The 16,927-nt window shown below is 41.6% G+C and overlaps 1 protein-coding gene across 2 annotated transcripts in view; it reads right to left on the bottom strand.

Moving 5' to 3' along the window:
* The window catches only part of atp2a2 (ATPase sarcoplasmic/endoplasmic reticulum Ca2+ transporting 2), a 103,833-nt gene that overhangs the window by 19,910 nt on the left and 66,996 nt on the right, over nt 1-16,927 (bottom strand). For both annotated transcript variants that reach the window (XR_004415697.1, XM_033043270.1), the window contains exons 9-14: nt 15,481-15,569; nt 8,718-8,820; nt 7,241-7,372; nt 7,014-7,139; nt 5,501-5,719; nt 2,495-2,830 (exon numbers count right to left, since the gene is read on the bottom strand). Coding sequence is in view for 1 of the 2 variants with exons in the window: in XM_033043270.1 (XP_032899161.1) it covers nt 2,495-2,830; nt 5,501-5,719; nt 7,014-7,139; nt 7,241-7,372; nt 8,718-8,820; nt 15,481-15,569 (1,005 nt within the window). In the remaining variant the exon portion in view is untranslated. The remainder of the gene's footprint in view (nt 1-2,494; nt 2,831-5,500; nt 5,720-7,013; nt 7,140-7,240; nt 7,373-8,717; nt 8,821-15,480; nt 15,570-16,927) is intronic.

Here is a 16,927-nt window from a genome sequence, read left to right as displayed (position 1 = left end):
TCATCTCCCCGCTACCTTCAGGTAGAAGGTACAGGAGCCTGAAGACTGCAACGTCCAGGTTCAGAAACAGCTTCTTCCCCACAGCCATCAGGCTATTAAACTCAACTCAAACAAAACTCTGAACATTAATAGCCTATTATCTGTTTATTTGCACTTTATCTGTTTTATTTATCCTTGTGTGTATATATTTATACAATGGTATATGGACATACTTATCTGTTCCGTATTTTAAACCCAAAGTTATTAACTTTAACTTAACTTCTGCCATCAGCCGAGCTTGCACATAATTGTAATCCTGTAGGTCTGTGTCCAAGATGGCTGCCGTGAAGGGAGAGTGGACGCTAGCGCGCTTTAGCTGCCGCTGCTCTCTCTTCACACTGTGTTTTTGATTTTCTGTTTTTGGATTGAATTCTGTTTTTAATTTGTGTCTCTGTGATGTCTTTATTACTTATTTTATTCCGATTATATGTTTTTATTCCGATTACTATGTAAGGTGTCCTTGAGATGTCTGAAAGGCGCCCATTAAATAAAATGTATTATTATTATTATAATATATATGACTCTCATCTTGTTTGTATGGATGCGTGTGTGTGTTAGTGTGATCCCGAAACTACGCCAAAACAGTACACGATAGCGCTACAATTTGGCCCACCTTACTCACCATTGTCCTGGGATGTGCCATGGCAAGTTTCGTTCGGATTGATGTCATAGTTTACAAGTTATACACATTTTAAACTTTACAAAACACTTTTACAAAAATAACTTTTCCACTTGCCCTGCCCGTCAGCAGCGAACAACGTCGTGAAGTCACAATGGGATCCCGAATATCATTTTTAATAAATCTGCATTTTTTTTTCGCGTGTACTTGCCTGGCCTCACAAAGGGGACTCAATGGCTCCACGGGTAAGTTTCCTTCTACTTTACAAATACCTCCACGGATCCTCTATTCACATTATTAACTTGAACTTAATTTCAGCCGACAACGGCACAACTTTGAATGCGGCAGCCCGCCTGCGCAGTTTGGTGGAACATCGCGATGTGGTGGAGGTGACGAGTGGGGGTGGGATAGGGGGAAGGTGAGGAGTGGGGCAGCAGCGGGTAGAGGGAGATGAGGGGGTGGAGAGGGAGGGGAAAGTGGGGGAGGAGGGTGTAGGGAGGAAGAGGGGGGGTAAAGTGGGGTAGGTGAGGAGGGAGAATGGGGAAGAGGGGGAATAAAGGGAGAGGAGGGGGGGTGTGGGGTAGTGGTGGAATATTGCGTTGGGGGAACTCTACCTAACGGGTCTGCACTTGGTCTAGTACCAATTAAAACTTACAAGGAACATGAACAATCATTTTAGAAAAAGCATCTACAAATATTTAGAATATAAAAGTAATAATAATAGTAATAATAATATACGATAGTGGCATTACAAGGCTTTTAGTTTGGCAAATGGATACGCACGGAATGGGGGGGGGTGAATATGGATTATGTGTAGTCAGAGGAGATTACTTTAACTTGGCATCATGTTCGGTACAGACATTGTCGGCCAAAGGCCTGTTCCTCAGCCACACTGTTCTATGTTCTATGAACAGGTTTCAACTTGGTAAAGTAGCAGAATGATGAACTATTTGTTAGCACAAATCTGATCAAGAACTCCACCCCTATTTATCACATTTTTACATGAAGGTATAGTTGGAATAAGGTTTTGGATGCTTCAAGCACAGCGCAGTTTGTCCAACACCCTCTTTTTAAAGAACTCAACTTTGGTTATAAATATTATTTTACCAAATGAATGTCACAGTCAAGTCCAATGCTGCTTCTTCACACTATGTCTAAGCATGGAAACATTCAGTAGGATCTACAGCTTAGTGACCAAGAATCTTGGCTGAATGTCTCATCCATAATCCTGTGATGCTGAAGCCAATTCCATTACCCCTCTTGTGGCACTCTCAATATTTAAAGATTAATTAACCTCCCACTCTTTGTTGCTCAGTCGTTAGGAATTCCACAATCTTAAGGTTCAACATCTTTGAACAAACAGTCTTTACACACAACACTAAAGGCCAAATCAATTTGAAAAGTAATTTGGCATTTCAAATGCATTGTTTTGACATGATTTGTTTTAATGCTAAATCCCCACCATCTTCATGAAAAGATTCAGCAAGGTGTATTTAAAGGATGGAGATAGAGCAGTGTTTTGTTTAATTGAATTACTATGCAATGTAGTGCAATAATCAAATGTAGAGAATATGGGTAGCTTATTCACAAACACATTCAATCCTTTTTAGTCTGCTCATCTGCGAGATAAATATTGAATCACTTACCAGGAATGAACTAAACAGTTTATATGAGTATTGTGTTGCAAGCCTGTTATACTGCTGCAAGTAAGAATTTCATTGTTTCATTGTTATTACATTTGCAATTTACCGCACTGAAGTCGCTTGACGAACCAGTTTAAAAAGTAAAACAGCAAAAGATTATTGGAAATTGTACTTCAAAAGGTAGAGTTCCTACCATAGCAGTGATTTCATCAAATCCTTGCAAAAACTCCACAATCTTGGACTTGTGGGAAGGTTCTACTCGAGCAAAACAGCGACCAGTTAAGCAAGCTTCTCTCTGATCCGCCAGGGAAAGTTCATCAAACTCACGGCCAGTAAAAGCCTTTTTGTCCACATCTTCCCTTTCTCCAAAGATACCAATGCGCCTGCAAATGGCTACAGCAGTGCCTTTGTTATCCCCGGTGATCATGATGACACGGATGCCGGCGTGCTTGCACATCTTGATAGAAGCAGCCACCTCTGTTCTTGGTGGGTCAAGCATACCAACACAACCTACAAACGTGAGGTCCACCTGGAATGGGAATCAATGGTTGCATCAAACAGATTGCTGCATTTGTCAAAGATAAATAGCATTGTAAAGTAAATGCCACATATTTGTAATGTTAAACCAAGGAAACGCTTATATAAATGTACTCTTATTTTTGGCAGACAGGAAAAGTAGATTCCCTCCAAAGATAGACACAAAATGCTAGAGAAACTCAGCGGGACAGGCAGCAGCTCTGGATAGAAGGAATGAGTGACGTTTCGGGTTGAGACCCTTCTTCAGACTGAGAGTCAGGGGAGAGGGAGGCACAGAGGTATGGAAGGGTAAGGTGTGAAAATGAGAAAACAAACGGGAAGTTGATCAAGGAAAATGTAGAATAGATCATTGTTAGCTAGGGAAAGGTGACAACGAAGCATACAAAGATAAAATTTAATCAGGAGGACTGGTCGGAGAACTAGGATGGGGGAAGGATTGAGAGAGTGGGGAAAAAAGGGTTACTTGAAGTGCCTTTGTAACTTGAAGTAACCCTTGCTTACCCTCTCTCCTCCCAGCCCGATCTCACCCAACCCAACCCTAACCAAGCGCTGTCTGGTTCCCAAAATGTCGCAGGAACCGATTTATTGGACAATGCCCTATTCTTCCAGGATCAAGTTAAAATCATAGCATCAGATAAATTTTAAGGTTGTAGATACATGGCTGTTCATTTTAACTTACTCCCTTGTTAACATCTAGTCTTTGTGAGAGCTGGCAATCCAAGGAGGAGTTGATGAACATTAATGAATAGATGTTTAATAACATTTACTGAATCCTGTAAATATTCTCTTTCTAGGGGGCACTGCAGTTGAATTTACTCCCTTGCCTTGAACAAGTAGAAAATGAGCAACTTCTGGAACAGTATGATGTAATGTGCTGCAGCCTCAATAATACGGACAGATCTAATTACATGCTAATCAAAATAATTCAATTATGCTGCTTCCAAAATTGGAAATTTTAGAATGCATCAAGGTTAAAGTCAGACACAAAGTATTCAAGAACATTTTATTTTCAGCAATTCACATTAGACGCTGCAAACATGGATACCTAAAAACTAACCACCTGTTGGATATTCTTCACTGTGGGGTACATCCTCTAAACCTATTACTTGGTCCAGAAATCGGAAAACTGACCTTTTTTTTCATTTTTATTGGGAAACATAACCTAATCATCTAGGTAACCAAGACAAGATAGTTTACACAGAGGATGGTGGGTATATGAATGAGTTGCCAGAGGGGGTAGTTGAGGCAGGTACTATAACAATATTTAAAAGACATTTGGACAGGTACAAGGATAGATTTGGAAAGGTTTACAGGGATACGAGCCAAATGCATCAGGTGGGACTAGCGTAGTTGGGGCATCGTGGGCCAAATGGCCTATTTCCATGTGATATGACTAGTGAACTACCAGCAAGGATCATTCCAATACAATTTCAGAAGAACTAGTGTGCTCAAAAATGCTCTATTTTGAGATGTAAAAATCCTTCCTAGTTCTTGTGATATTCTAAAATTGTCTCATGTAACAATACAAATGGCTTACCTTATCACATTGCAAGGTTATCTAGAGCATGCTACCAGCAATGACATTCAATGGCAAATCACATTAATCAAATCATCTAAAGAACTGCAGGTCTGCCCTGCCAGTAGGGAATAATTTCATTCCAACTTTCAATTGCTTGGCGCTCTCACACTGGAATCATGTTCACTCCAAAATAACATTATAGTTATCTGGAGAAAGTATGCATTTTACACCCTGCCAAGTGTGGTTCCGAGTTCTGCGCACAAATTAATATTATCAACACACCTTGCAGGTATCTACGATTTTTCTTTTAATGGTTCTGGGCCTGTTCTTGCTGGACTTTAGAAGGATAAGGCGGTATTTCATTGGAATATATACAGAAATGATAGGCCTAGATGAAGTGGACGTTTAGAGGATGTTTCCCGTAGTGGGAGAGTCTAGGACCAGAGGGCACAGCCTCAGATTGTCAGGGTACATCTTTAGAATAGAGACGAGGAGGATTTATTTTAGCTGGCAGTGGTGAATCTGCAAAATTCATTGCCACGCTGTGGAGGACATGTCATTGGGTATTTTTAAAGCGGAAATTGATGTTTTAGGGTCATGACCCTTCTTGTCAGGTTCTAGTAAGGGTGTCAAAGGTTATGGGTAGAAGGCAGGAGAATGGGGGTGAGTGGGAAAAATAGATCAGCCGTGATGGAATGGCAGAGCAGACTCGATGGGCCAAATGTGCCAATTTTGTACCTATGTCATATGGTTTATGTTTTATGTTCTATGTATCAATGCCATATAGATACTTGCCCATTACATCTAATTATATTTTTGTGACCCACAACCCAGCTGATAAATTCATTATAACACCGTGGAATACTGACCAGAGTCCATTGGCTACCGAAATGTTCAAGTTAGTCAACAATGCATAGTGAATTCTCATATGACTCATGAACGTGAAATTAATAAATCTTAAATGGTGCAATTCTCTTAGGACGAACATTCAGGACACTTCAGAGAGTGTGAGAATCTTTGAGCCATAAGGAATGACCTTCACCACCAAGGCGACATTTGACTTCCAAATACCTGTAATTAATTGACAACATTTCCTTTCTAGTACTGGTCAGCACAAGTTTTTTTTTCCTGATGATTACTAACCTCATATTTAAGGAAATTTGATGATTCTTCCAAATTCATATCTTCCCTCCTGATCGGATTATCTCGTGTGGCCAGAGCCAGACATCGCAGGGTGTCCCTGCCAGATCCCCAGTCTTTCACAACACCCAGAATCTTCTCCTTGATGCCCTTAGTGAGGGGAACCTTCGTAGTTCCAACACGAATATAAGTACATCTGTCAATCACACTCTCGGGTGCACCCTGCAAATGCAAAAGATAAACAGTTGCTGTACCTTTACCACATCTTGGCCACAGCGAGGTTTAGGCTTATTATTGCCACCAGTACCGTGGGGCAGTGAAAAGCTTTGTTCTTCATGCTATCCAATCAGGTCAGATAATACTATACATAAATACAATCAAGTCAAACTAACACATAATTAATACGGCAAAGGGAAAGATTCAGAGTGCAGGATATAGTTCTCAGCATTGTAGTGGATCAGATCCATAGACAAAGTCCAATTTCCACGATGGGGTATAGGTGAATCGGTCAGTACCCTAGTTTGTGGAAAGACCATTCAGAAGCCTAATAATAGAGGGGAAGAAATTGTTCCAGAGTCTGGTGGTTTGCGCTTTTAAACTTCTGTACCTTCTTCCAGATGGCAGCGGGGAGTAGGAATGGTCGGGGTGGGACTAGTCTTTGATTATGTTGGCTGCTGGTGCACGCTTTCTGGTGGTACGTGCTTATGTATTATGTGCTAATGGTATGTCCACAATGGGTTTGAGGTGAATTGGACTGTAGGGTTGTGGAACAACCATTCAGAAGCCTGATAACAAAGGAGAAGGAGCTGTTTCCAAGTCTGGTGCTGCCACTTCCAAGCTTCTGCACCTTATGTTGGACAGGACTAGAGCTACGGAATGACCGGGGTGGGGAAGCCTTTGACTATGTTGGCTGTTTTTCCAAGGTAGCGTGAAGTGTAGATGGAGTCATTGGCTGGAGGTCTGGTCTGTGAGATACCAACCATTCTCAATGATTTTCTAACAGTCTGCACTTTGCACATTTCATAATCTAAAGCAGGGTTTGAAGAGATTGATTTTTAGGGAGAAGGTCCATCTTGAATAATGGGCAATGTTGCATGTGCTAGGTCTGCTCAAAGATATCGACAAGACAACATAAGTTTGTACCTCAGTCAGCCAATGCACTCAATATCTTCCCCTTCGCTCTACCAATTGTACTCGAGTTTGAGTAGTCGAGTTGAGTAGTCCCAACCCGAAACGTCACCCATCATTTTTCTCCAGAGATGCTGTCTGACCCGCTGAGGTATTCCAGAACTTTGTGTTTACCATCGAGTTTGACTTGACTATATTCATGTATGGTATTATTTGATCCGCTAGGATAGCATGCAAATAAAGCTTTTTGCTGTACCTCAGTACACATGACAATTAAAAAAAAAAACTAAGTTGCAATGATATCAACATATTATTCCCATGGTGAAACTAAAAAGCGCAAAAATAAGTTGCAGAAGGAAAATAAAATGAAATACATTTCAAATTTTACCTTCACAAACATCTTGTTGCCCGCGGACGATCGAGTGGGCTTGTTAGGAGTACAGTACGCTGACATGGACTTCCGATCTCTTGAAAATTCCAGAGTGAACTCTTTCTTCATCAGTTGCCTGATGACCTGGAGAATAAAAATATTGGGTTATGGTTTTTATTTTCTACCCCCCATTCTCCATACAAAAATTCTCACAACAACAAACCATGTTTAAAATTAAAACCTACCGAGCAGCAAGCATTGGCACGTTCGATCTTGGTTAGACTCTTTAAGTCTGTGTCAAACACATTCATTTTCTCCGCCAGGCAACACAGTGCGGTCTCCGTAGCTTCCCCGACTTTCTCATAGATTCCTTTGGTCTGAAACATGCAGTTAAAATATATTAAACAAATCATATTTGACCACACAAAAAAAATCAAAAACTTCATGCTGGGAAGGAAAAGATTTATTTTGTTCAATTAAGGGGTAGCGATAGAAATACATTATTTTTCATGAAAGAGCATATGACAACTTAAGTACTTTCTCTCCCCCTTAATGTCAAAATCAAAGGTGCATTAGAGACTTGGATTATAATGCAACACAATTACCAGCATTTCCAATTAAGCAGAAATGTTTTACTCATGGTTTTATGCTGATTTAGTCATGCCAGAGAGACATTTAGATCGCAAGAAAAGTGCTGACAAAGATTAAGTTGCTCTTGCAAGTCGCATCCATACCCTAAAGGACAAAATAAGGAACTCTCAGCAATTTGACCCCTCTATTCATTTTTGCCTTTGAACTTGTCCAAGATTGGTGAGGTTCCATCATCTTTGCCTAGACAGTGCATGGAGGTCCAAAATTAACCAAAATTACCATAAATACCAACCTACACTCTGTGAGAGACAAGGAAATGCAGACTCTAGTTCACAAAAAAGGACAAAGTGCTGGAGTAACTCAGCAGGTCAGGCAGCATCTCGGGAGAATATGGACAGGCGATGTTTCTGGTTGAGACCCTTATTCAGACCGATTGGGGTGGGGGTGGAGGAGAAAGTTGGAAGAGAGATGGGGGGGGGGGGAGAACAAAGCCTGGCGAGTGATACAGATGAGGGGTGCAATTCCCTCTCAGTAAAGAGGTCCCCTTCATCTACAAATGTAGTATGCCGCAGAGCAGTAAAATGTGTTTAAATGAGCTACAAATACACCATTCCCAGTATCTTTTTGCCTCTTCTAATATACTTTGGGAAGGCAAGTTCGGAGAACAGGGCAGCACAGTGGTGCAGCAGTTGCCTTACAGCACCAGACACCCAAGTTCACTCCTGACCTCAGGTGCTGTCTGTATGGAGTCTATACGTTCTACCTGTGGCCGTGTGGGTTTTCTCTGGGTGCTCCGGTTTCTTCCTACATGCCTCTTTGTAGGTGAATGGGCCTCTGTAAATTGCCCCTAGTGTATAAGAAGTAGGTGCAAAACTGGGATAACATAGAACTAGTGTATGAGGTGAGAGTTGGTCGGCGCGCACTTGGTGGGCCAAAGGGCCCGTTTTCACGCTGTATCTCAAAACTAAGCTTATACAGAACTCTGTTCATTGGCTCCAATATACTTCACCTCACGTTTACATCCTCCTTGCTCCCTCCTCCCCACCCAGCTCATCTTCCAGCTGCATCTCATCACCAATCGGTCCAATGTAACAAAATACAACATAATGTCATAGCATATTTGAATCATACCTCATTAAAATCCAAAGAAGAGTCATTGCAAAGTGAACATATGGTTGCTAACTCAATCAGGCCATCGTATTCAGAACACTTGATCACTTTGTTATCCAATTCCCTGCAAGACAGAAATTAAACTTAACTTAGACATTTTTTTTATTCAACTAAAGATTTGTAGAATAGTGGAGACTGATTGATATCACAAGCGTTTATTTTGGACAACACCACTGCCAAGCTATGACACTTAGATGAGTAAAATATCCTAAGGAACTTCAGAAGTCACTACAACACAGTAGATATATGTTTGGAAACGGGGGAGGCATCAAAATATTGGATCACTATTGAAGGGTCAGGAGTTTATTTTTTTATTGAGGGCGACAGTGACAAACGTGTAGCTGGGGGAGGGTGGCTGAAAATGCTGAGAGAAGAAGTTTTAGTTTAATGCTGAGAAGTAGTTTTAGTTTAAAGGTTAGTTCTAGGATGCAGCATGGAAACAGGCCCTTTGGCCCACCGAGTCCACACCAACCATTGATTCACACTAGTTGTATGTTAACCCACTTTTGCGTCCACTCCCTGCACACTAAGGGCAATCAACCTACAAACCCACACGTCTTTGGGTTGTGGGAGGAAACCGGAGCACGTGGAGGAAACCCGCACGGTCACAGGGAAAACGTGTAAACTACATACAGATAGCACCAGAGATCAGGCTTCAACCCAGGTCTCCAGAACCGTGAGGCAGCGGCTCTACAAGGTGCGCCACTGTGCCTCCCCTTATTTGGATTATTTGGTGCCAATCAGGCAGAGGGCCTATGGCCTTGCTGTCTTCTTGCATCACCCTTTGGGAAGACATGTTGGGAAGGAAGGGCGGCACAGTGACGCAGCGGTTGAGTTGCTGTCTAACATCGTCAGACCCGAGCTTGATCCTGACTATGGGCGCTGTCTGTACGGAGTTTGAACATTCTCCCCATGACGACATGGGTTTTCTCCGTGTGCTCCGGTTTTCTCCCACACTCCAAAGACGTACAGGTTTGTAAATTAATTGACTTGAGTTAAATTGTAAATTGTCTGCTGTATGTAAGACGGTGTTAGTGTACAGGTTGATCGATGGTCAGCGTGGACTGGGTGGGCCAAAGGGCCTGTTTCCGTGCTGTATCTCTAAAGTCTCAAGTCCCAGGAACTTGGACAGAACTTTGTTCACTGGCTTCTGTCAGTGATTATTTTTGAGAATCAAAAATGGTATATTTATTGCAAATCAAAATGCATTTCTTACAATTATTTTTAAGCAGTCAGCTTTACATCGGTGCAATAATATTGGAACCCCCCCCAGTTATTGTCAAGGTCTTCAACTCAACCTACCAGAACTGCAAAATCCTATATAAACATTTCTCTGACTAGAAGTCCACTGCTCTACAAGATCAAATCTGCATTGATAAGTGGCATTTAATTCCATTGTACAGGAAATATTCAACTCAAATCTAATTCTGGGGCATTGCAAAAGATCAAGGCACACAACTAATTTAATGTTTGGTGCTGTAATCGCAACACTTGTTTGCAAACAACAAATTTTAAACAATCAATTGGAAAAAGAGCAGAGAGAGCAAGACAAAAATGAACCATAACTGGCGCAAAATTAACTGGGCTTGCAGGTTGCATGCAGCAAAATCCCCCAGCTGGTTTAGACTGTTTGATGTGTACTTTGTCACAGCAGTGCTATTTCTTTATTTCCTCTGTCTGCATCATGCTGCAAGACAGAAGGTTGAGAATATGATTTCCCCTCCAGAGACACAGCGTCATCGGTCGTCTGATACTTCAGTATTGGATGAACACGCACTTCAAGATCCTGTCATTCAGATGTGACATTGAACCAAAGTGTTTTATTGCCCTTGAGAAAGATGTAAAAGATCACATGGCACTGTTTGAGTGACTGTCGGACAATTTTCTCTATTGTCCTATGTATTCTTTACTGAACATCACATTTGAAAATCTAGTAATGATCTTATTATTGTTTGTGGCTTCTTGCTGCGCTGTGATTCATTATATTAGAGCTTGCATTTCATCAGTACATCACTGATTGCAAATAGAATTAAATTGCCCAGAATGTCTGCATGATGATACATTCAAACAGGAATATAAACCAAGGGGGAGAACTTTGACAACAATAAAAAAAAATCACAACCCGTGGGTGAGCAAAGGGACAGAGCAAGATGAAGTTTAAAAACAAATGAAGTCAAATCTTGCCAAAGAAAGGAAAACAGAGAAAATCAAGAAATGACACAACATATTTTAAATGTTGCAAGAACACGGATGGTTCGATGTATGGAACAAGCTGCCAGAGGAGGTAGTTGAGGCAGGGACTATTCAAACATTTAAGGAACAGTTATAGACAGGTACATGGATAGGACAGGTTTGGAGGGATATGGACCAAACGCAGGTAGGTGGGACTAGTGTAGTTGGAACATGTTGGCCGGTGTGGGCAAGTTGGGCTGAAGGTCCTGTTTCCACACTGTGTAACTCTATGACACGTTTGTCACATGAGATGTGTCTGCACATCACATTGTGCATACCGCCACAAAAACAGCACTGGACCGAAGAGCGATACATAATTGGAACCATAGTTCCTGAAGCAAGATTTAACAGTACAAGACAAATATATTGGAACATTATAATTAGAAGAAAAAAAATTTCTCCTGAAAGAGGAAACATTCTTCTGGAAAATTATAAATAGTTTAATCATTTCAGAAAGATAAAAAGCAGGGTGATGCAAGCAAAATATAGATTAGTTAGCCTAATGTCTGTTGCTAGCATGTGAGGAGAAGATTAAGGAGAAGATGAATGAATATTTTAACTAATCCAGCGTTAGCACATACTTGAGACGAGCAAGTCACAACCTGACAAATCAGCCAATTAAAAAAAATAAAAGCACCATTTAAGAGAACAGGGGACTTCACAGAACTTTAGAAAGTAGTCCGGTTCCTCATAAGAAACAATTAGGTAAAGACAAAGCTTGTGGAATTAGGACACATTATTGACCTGGTTCAGAAATAGGCTGAGTAGCAGGAGAAAGATGATAATTGACTGGTATTTAAATTGGCAGGATATGACGAGCCACATCCCACAACAATCCAGGTTGGTGCCGCACCAATTCCTGATATTATCTTAAATGAGATATCCACATATCCTTGTTACCCTATCCACCAGAGAGCTTGATCAATTGCTTGCCGTCATAGCAACTCCTACTTTCCCCAATGAGAGATATTTCTAATGTCCTAGACAGTCCTTCCCTATCCTTAGTTTAGAGATATGGCATGAAAATAGGCCCTTCAGCCCAATCCAACCATAGATCACCCATTCACACTAGTTCTCTGTTATCCCACTTTCGCATCTGCTCTCTGTACACTGGGGGCAATGTAGAGGTCAATTAACCTACAAACCCATACGTCTCTAGGATGTGGGAAGGAATTGGAGCAGCCGGAAAAAACCCACGTGCAAACTCCACACAGGCAGCAACAGAGAGCAGTGTCGAACCTGGGCCTCTGACGCAGTGAGGCAGCAACTCTATCACCTGCACCGCTGTAGCGCCCTTAAGCTCTTTAGCTTAAAACTAATTAGTTCTCTCTTTCCCAGTTCTCTTTAAGGACCCAAGAATGTTAACCCTTCCTCATTTCATAGATGTTGCTGCCTGACCTGTTGAGTGTTGTTAGCACATGGAGATTAAAATCAATGACACAGGAAGAAGTGTAATCAGTTTAGATGCTAGCAAGAAATTACAAAGATTAATTGTAATTTGACTTGATTTATCCCTCTAATTCCTCAGGGAAGAAAGATAAAGTTGTGCAAATTGCAATATATGAAAAATGAGGTCATTAACATTAAATTTTAAAATAATACTAATGAGTATTTGCTAAATGACATTAGAAGCTGTGGCGATCAAAGAAAACAGGCACATTTACACAATTCATTAAAATGCAGTGTACAGACAGGAAAACATGTACCCCACCCTTGATAAACTTATACAAAGCCATGGTCAGTTCATGCCTGAGGAAAGGAATGGTTTTGGGCACCACACCTTGAAAGGAGGGTGGGATAGAAGGGAGGATATTTAATTGGAAGAGAGAGCAGGTTACAGGATAGGGCTTTGCTCATTTTGATTAATGTGACTAATGTTTTCCAACATATTGTGGAACTGAAGGATAGAGAGAGAAATACTACTGCTGATTATGGGATCTATGAGTAAAGGCCATGGCCCGAGAATTAGTGCTGAATTTTGGAAATATTGCCACATGCAGTGGAATTTAGAACTCCCTTCTGAAATCATGGCCTAAAGGTTGATCAATCTTATAAAAATGTTGGCGGCACAGTGGTAGAGTCTCTGCCTTACAGTGCCAGAGACCTTGGTTCGATCCTGACTACGGGTGCTGTTTGCAGAGTTTGTATGTTCTCTGTGACCGTGTGGGGTTTCTCTGGGTGCTCTGGTTTCCTTCCACATTCCAAATCATGCAGCTTTGCAGGTTAATTGACACTTACGGTTCCTAGTATCTAGGATAGAACTAGTGTATGGGAGATTACTGGTCAGCGCAGACTCGGTGGGCCGAAGGGCCTGTTTCCAGTGTAACCCAAAAAACTAAAGGCAGTGCAGCGTAGGTTCACGAGATTGATCCCTGGGATGGCGGGACTGTCATATGAGGAAAGATTGAAAAGATTAGGCTTATATTCACTGGAGTTTAGAAGGATGAGGGGGTTCTTATAGAAACATATAAAATTATAAAAGGACTGGACAAGCTAGATGCAGGAAAAATGTTCCCAATGTTGGGAGAGTCCAGAACCAGGGGCCACAGTCTTAGAATAAAGGGGAGGTCATCTAAGACTGAGGTGAGAAAAAACATTTTCACCCAGAGAGTTGTGAATTTATGGAATTCTTTGCCACAGAGGGCAGTGGAGGCCAAATCACTGGATGGATTTAAGAGAGAGTTAGATAGAGCTCTAGGGGCTAGTGGAGTCAAGGGATATGGGGAGAAGGCAGGCACGGGTTATTGATAGGGGACGATCAGCCATGATCACAATGAATGGCGGTGCTGGCTCGAAGGGCCGAATGGCCTCCTCCTGCACCTATTTTCTATGTTTCTATGTAAAACAATTACGAAAAGAAATAAGATATATAGGCAAGAATTAGTTTACAAATCTCTGAGAATAACAAAATATTGATTTGAGGAGATACCCTGACCAAAGTCTTGAAAATACTATCCTTGTTCAAAATGTCATAAGTGGGTGCATTCGCCTCCAGAGGCCTGTTGAAATATGCAGCCAGACGAGAGAAATCTTTAGATTCTGTAGCCACTGCTGAAGAGGCATATGCCACAAAAATATACATACATCCACCAAATATTCTAGTCTTCCCCGGATTTTGCCATTCCCAATATACAGGCCGCACAAAGATATTTAGAATATGGAAGAGTACAGTACAGGAACAGGTCTGTCGGCCGACCAATGTTGCCGATTCAGATGTCAAGATAAACTATTAATTGCCCGCGCGAGTCATATCCCTACATTGTCTGTATATCAATGTGCTCGTCCAAAAGTCTCCTAAACACCCCTATTGTATGGTGTGCAGATAGGTTTACAGTAACAGCAGGAAGGAACACAGTGGAACAGTCTGAAGAAGCATTCTGACCCGAAACGTCACCTATTACATTTCTCCAGAGGTGCTGCCTGACCCGCTGTCACGCCAGCATTTTGTGTCGAGATACAATAATGGCATCTTGTTATTGGTCTCTGACACTTCATGGCACAGGGGGAACAAATGTGTTTACATCCCCTTTGTTTTACTACGTGAAAGGAAAATGGCAACAGGCTGGGAAAACTTCATCTATCGCAAGTAAACAGATATCATCCGCTCTGGTAATAACATGGAACTGCAGGCACTAGTTTTAAACCACAGTAAGGCACAAAATGGTGGAGTCTGCCAACATCTCTGGAAAATGTGGATAGTTGACGTCTCGGGTAGGTACCCTTTTTCAGACTTGCTGGGGGGCGGGGCGGTGGGAGTTGTAGAGAGCTGAAAAGAATGGAAAAGAAGTGGTGCAGGACAAAGCAAAACGTGGCCGGTAATAGGTGGACACAGGCAAGGGGGATGGGGGGGTGACAAGAGATATTGGGCAAATTGTTGGGCAAAAGTCAGAGATGAAAAGACAGGTGTGGACCTGAAAAGGATAAAGAGTTGCAAATTGAGAAACTCAAGGCTGGAAAAGTTGCGAATCGTGTAGCCATTAGAAGAGATGCACGTGGAGGGGGAGAGGGAGGGGGAGGGGGAGAAGCCTCCTTTTTAATCTCAGATTGTGGAGTCATACAGCATGGAAACTGGTCCTTCAGCCACACTTGCCCACACTGACCAATATGCCTGATTTATACTAGTCCTACCAGCCTGACTTAAGGCCGTATCCTTCTAAACCGGTCCTATCCATGTATCTGTCCAAATGTTTCTTAAACGTTGCGATAGTATCTGCCTCAACTACTTCCTTCAGCAGCTCGTTCCATACATATACCACCGTTTGTGTAAAACCGTCAGGTTCTTATAAAATCTTTCCCCCCTCCCCTTAAACCCATGTATTCTGGTTCTTGACTCCCCTACTGGGTAAAAGATTATGTGCATTCACCCAACCTCAAAATAAATGTATGCATATGCAAGCCGCTTCAACAGAGAATAAAGACCATGGCATAAAGACGGGACTCATTTTGTTTTTTTAACTTGCTGGTCGGAAAAGATTGTAGTACGTGTACTTACACTATTCCCTCGGGGCTGTATGTGGAGCCACTGACAGTAAATTCCTTCAGGGAACACTTGTCGTTTTCAGCTTTGTCGACAATGAACATCTAGGAGAATGACACAAAACAGAAGACACTCTATGTGAAGAATGGCACATCAATTGTTGGTCATTGCAAATCAAAGTGGCCAGCAAGGTACAAACTCAAGACAATTGTTGAATCGGTGAACGAGCTTAATGTAACATAGCACCGTAGTGTCATAAGGACCTCAGATCTGAACAATAATGCTTCCTGCATTGCCGTTTATCTACTTTATTTTTGACATGCAATAAATGAATTACATTCTAATGCAATATGTACACAAGATTAAAAAAAATATTCAAATGCCTCGTGACACCCGGGAACGCACAGTCGATCGCACTGTGCAGGCCAAGCGGTTTCTTTTGTGCAGCGTTGGATAATAGAAATCACACTCCCAGAGGAGTCCATTTTTAGCCCACGATGCAAGCAATCAGGATGCTTTCACAGCCAATTCCAAATATCTGACAGCACACATAAATCTAGCACACATCCCACAAGCTGCAGAAGGCACAGCAAGGACAAAAATATGGAACTTATTTGAACTTCTCAAACTTCATACTTGCGTTAAATATTTAGCTAAAGGTCAAACTATTTAGAACAAAAGAAAGCAATTGCTTTCGTTAAATTAAGTTCAAACTCTCAATTGCTTCAAACAAATTGGTAATTGCGGAGAATATATGCAAGGCATCTAATTACATTTACAATGCAAAAAACATTAATAATTCAACGGATAATTTTGGTAGAGATGTGAAAAACATTTCTTCTCGTCATACATTTGCATAATGCCATTGAATCTCTTAAATTTGATTGTGTAGGTAATTGTAAGGCAAAGGGTTTATGCCGGATAAGGCATTAACCACAAGCTGATAGGGGTAAAGATTAGAGACACAAGGAACTGCAGATGCTGGAATCTTGAGCAAAATACAAAAGTGCTGGAGGAACTCTGCAGGTCATAAGAGTATCCCTGAAGGACATGGATGGGCAATGCTTTGGGTCAGGACCCTTCTTCAGATTGATTGTAACTGTGGGAGAGAAATTTGGAAAAGAGTTGCGGGTGGGACAAGTCTGGCGAGTGATAGGTGGATACAGATGAGAGGGGTTTGTTTGGCAGATGGGTGGAGTAAATGAAAGTGAATGGGCAGGAGGATGGGAGGGGATGTGGCAGAAGGGGAGAAAGAGTTTGAGTTTAGTTGATAGTCACGTGTACTGGGAAAAGCTTTTAGTTGCATGCTAACCAGTCAACGGAAAGACAAGACATGATTACAAACAAGCCATCCACAGTGTACAGAAATATGATAGAGAATAACACGAATAACGTTTAGTGCAAGATAAAGTTCAGTAAAGTCTAATCAAAGATAGTCCCGAGGGTCTCCAATGAGGTAGAT

This window comes from Amblyraja radiata, chromosome 25 (genome assembly GCF_010909765.2).
Source record: "Amblyraja radiata isolate CabotCenter1 chromosome 25, sAmbRad1.1.pri, whole genome shotgun sequence".
NCBI classification, from domain to species: Eukaryota; Metazoa; Chordata; class Chondrichthyes; order Rajiformes; family Rajidae; genus Amblyraja; species Amblyraja radiata.
This window is presented reverse-complemented; position numbering and strand designations above follow the sequence as displayed.